General features: G+C 39.7%; 1 protein-coding gene across 1 annotated transcript in view; it reads left to right on the top strand.

The window, feature by feature from the left end:
* The first annotated feature begins 521 nt into the window (after positions 1 to 521).
* LOC121329156 (RELT-like protein 1) overlaps positions 522 to 3,447 on the top strand; it is a 39,936-nt gene continuing 37,010 nt past the window's right edge. The window contains exon 1 of the mRNA XM_041274574.1: positions 522 to 611. Within this exon, the coding sequence (XP_041130508.1) occupies positions 593 to 611 (19 nt within the window). The 5' untranslated portion in view covers positions 522 to 592. The remainder of the gene's footprint in view (positions 612 to 3,447) is intronic.

Here is a 3,447-nt window from a genome sequence, read left to right as displayed (position 1 = left end):
AAAATCCAGTCCTTTCACCAACACAAAACAAAAAACACAGACACAATTCCGACAGTGTGTGATTTTAGTGCTCGTGGTGCAAAAGACAGTTCCTGTAGTGGAAACCGGTGAGTGGTGATATCCGGGTTTTACGCTGGCCTGCGGCTGCAGCTCCGGATCGTGCTCAGTATTCTTCGTGAGAAACGACACACAAGACAAACAGTGTTATTACACAGACAAGAAGAACACTCACGGTTTTTCGTATAAACAACACAGGCTCCTTCTTGGTTATTTGGCTTAACCATATGCAAAGGAACAGATCACAAAGCCACGGCCCTATTTATACCCTCGCCCATGACCCCTAGGTTAACGAGTGCATCCGCTCCTCCAATCCTCAGATGCCACGCCGTTTACCGTCCAGGTCAGTGAGCTTGGGTGCCGTAGCCCCGCCCCTTTCCTAAATGGCTGACTTCCACCTACCCTTCGGAACAAATTGTCTTGCCATTTGTTTAAAGTTACTCTGTTCTTTCTTTCTAGTGCCCTCACCGATCGGGAAGGAGATCTAACATTAAGTGTCATTCGATCTCTGTCACAGGATGATGCATGTGGGCAGATGATTTGCAGCTATAGATGTGAGTGTACCTGTTAACGTACTTTGGGTAGAGGAGGGTGGGGGGGCATAGTAGCCAGGTGCTTTAAATAATCTAATGTAACCTAAATGAAGGATTTTAGTACCCTCATCCCTGACACTGTTCCCAACATCTAGGGCATCTAATTGTTCAGTGTTTACTGGACCTGTTTACAGAAATGCCCAAGTTACTGACGCTTTTCCACTCACGTCAAGCCAGACTTACAGTCTGGCCTCACTGAAGCACTGCACTACAGCAAAGCTTCAACAAAACAATCAACAGTTCAACTAAGACGTTAACTGAACATATCGTTTTCACTGTGTACTCTGCTTGGACAGTGTTTTGCATTACCTCAGTTTTCTAAACCACAAGCCACTTATTCCACCTTTGTAATGCTAAATAAATGTGATTCATATCCACAGTAACAGCGCAATGACCTTTCACATTGTTAATCTCTGGGTTCATTTACAGAGGCAAATCAATAATCGTACAGTACGCTGTGACAGCATCAGCCACAGTACTACATATTTTAAATACAACCTCTTAGCTGTTTATATAATTAGATTCTAACAGAGCAAACTCAGAGCAAGTTTTAGGGGCTAGCAACGAGGAAATTGCCTGGAGCCCCAGATCACATCTTTAGAGTTGTGAAAAACATAAATTTAATCTGTCACCTTAAAGTGGCAGAGTCATTTCCTTACACTTACAACAATTGTTATTATCAAATAGTACCATTGCCTTTGAACAGTAAAGTCATTTCTGTGAGTAATACATGTTTTGTTGTATGGCTCTTTAAGACATCAGTGGACATGTATGCATTCTTGACAGCTCTGGTTTACAACACTATTCCATAGGTATGCCTTCTGTTTGTTCTACCAATTTGTTGGCTTTCCATAAAGACATTCCCAGCTGCACGTTTTACTGCAGGTTAAACAGTGATGGTCTGTCATTCTGTGAAGAACACAGGCTTGGTGCTTTTACTGCTGTAACTCAAGTGAACACAACCAGAATGGAAATACCCATAAATGGAAAGGGGCATCTCCTTTATTCCATATGGGGGTTTTGTACTATTAACATTTTACAAGAAACACCTAATGGCATTACTTTCAGATGGACTTTTAAAGTAACAGCTAAATACATCACACAAAAATTAAACAGAAAATGTAATGTACACTACACACCATTTCCATTAATGACAATGTGTTGGAAACTCAGATGGAAACCACCAATTTACCTCCTTTATAAATAAAAGCAAGCATCACCTGCTGTTTAGCCTCCAGGACCAACTAAACAACAATGTTAGTCAACATAGCATAAGCAGAGTAACCTTTGGGACAGATCTGTATACAAACATGCATGAACACAGTGGTGTCACTGTGACAATAATAGACAATGGAGTAGAGAAGATTAACCCAAGTACAGACAGGAGGACTACAGGGCACAAGTGGAAGCTGAGTACACAAGCTAGCACTAGCAGGGTATAGTATTACATATGGTGTATGAAACAGATTACCATGTGAGAGCCTAACAGCTGTAGCACTGCCAGTGATCATTAAACTGACTGCTCAAGGACAAATGATGTTCCCATGGTCTGAAACTCGATTTGAATAATTTAAACAGCGTTCATAAAGAGTACTGTACATTAGGATTTGTTGATGTTATTGCAGCCAACTACTGTGCTTACCCTCCCAACTCCTACACAGTTATTTAACCTAACCAGTGCTTAACTTGTGCCGGGGCTTGTCCGGGCAAAGCCCTGCAAACTACGGGCGTGGAGTCATATTCCCGGTACCCCTGTCTCACAAAACGCTTTACTTTTAAATTCTCAACACAGTTGTATGAAGTCTGCAAGTTCTTGCGTGCGCGCTAAAGAGGGGCAGACGCTGCCACGTCTGTAGCCTACTTTAAATTACTTCATGATTTCAGCTTGAGTGCCTTTAAGAGGACACTTGCAACTCTATTGTCGTTTTTTATACACCAATAAGCTTAGTTGATTCTTACACTACTTGGTTTGATTAAATGAGTAATACACCATAAAATATGATTAATTTCAACAAAGGACAACGACAAAGTTTTGATGAAAAAGAAAATATTACAGTCTACTTCAATAGGAACATTAACCTGCTATATTAAACCAAAACAATAAAAAATATTAACGATCTAGTGCTCTCTTGCCTTTTTCAATGAACAGAATGTAATTAATGCAGAACAAAAACATATGAAGTTAACAACTACCTAAGTTTAATTAATCGATTTTGCAGCGGCTTCTGCTGCATACACATTGTAATAATAGTGCAGACCGTGGATCAAACCAATTCGTGTTGCGGAGCGTATTTGTTTTTTAAGTTAATTTCGTCCTTCGGGAGTCCACTGAATGTCGTCTTCTTCTTATTTTTTTTTTTTAATTATTTAAATGCAAAACCATAAAAACATGTACACAGGCTTTTTATTATTTATTATTTGTCCTGCGGTTGCCTTTAATTATTTTTTCTGCACGTACTACTACTTTGTGTATGATGTAGAATACGTGGTTGTAAACATCTAACACTAGTACGTACAATAAACGTGTTATGATTTTGAATGTGCGCTTCTTAAGGACGGTATTATTGTCATTGCTTGCGCCTCGTCACCTTTCTTTACAAATTAAGCACTGAACCTAACTCCAGAGTATAGAAGAATAAAACATGACGTAAAGTTTTATACCTAAGGATTTATAAATAGACTGTCAGAATGTGGTAACATAGTCTACTTCCCAATTACACATCGCTTATCCTCCAAATGAAAAACTAAGCAGATGCCTCACATGAGATAACAAAAGGATTCCTGTCTTCCTTTCCGG

Source organism: Polyodon spathula, chromosome 2, assembly GCF_017654505.1.
Source record: "Polyodon spathula isolate WHYD16114869_AA chromosome 2, ASM1765450v1, whole genome shotgun sequence".
In the NCBI taxonomy this organism is placed as follows: Eukaryota; Metazoa; Chordata; class Actinopteri; order Acipenseriformes; family Polyodontidae; genus Polyodon; species Polyodon spathula.
This window is presented reverse-complemented; position numbering and strand designations above follow the sequence as displayed.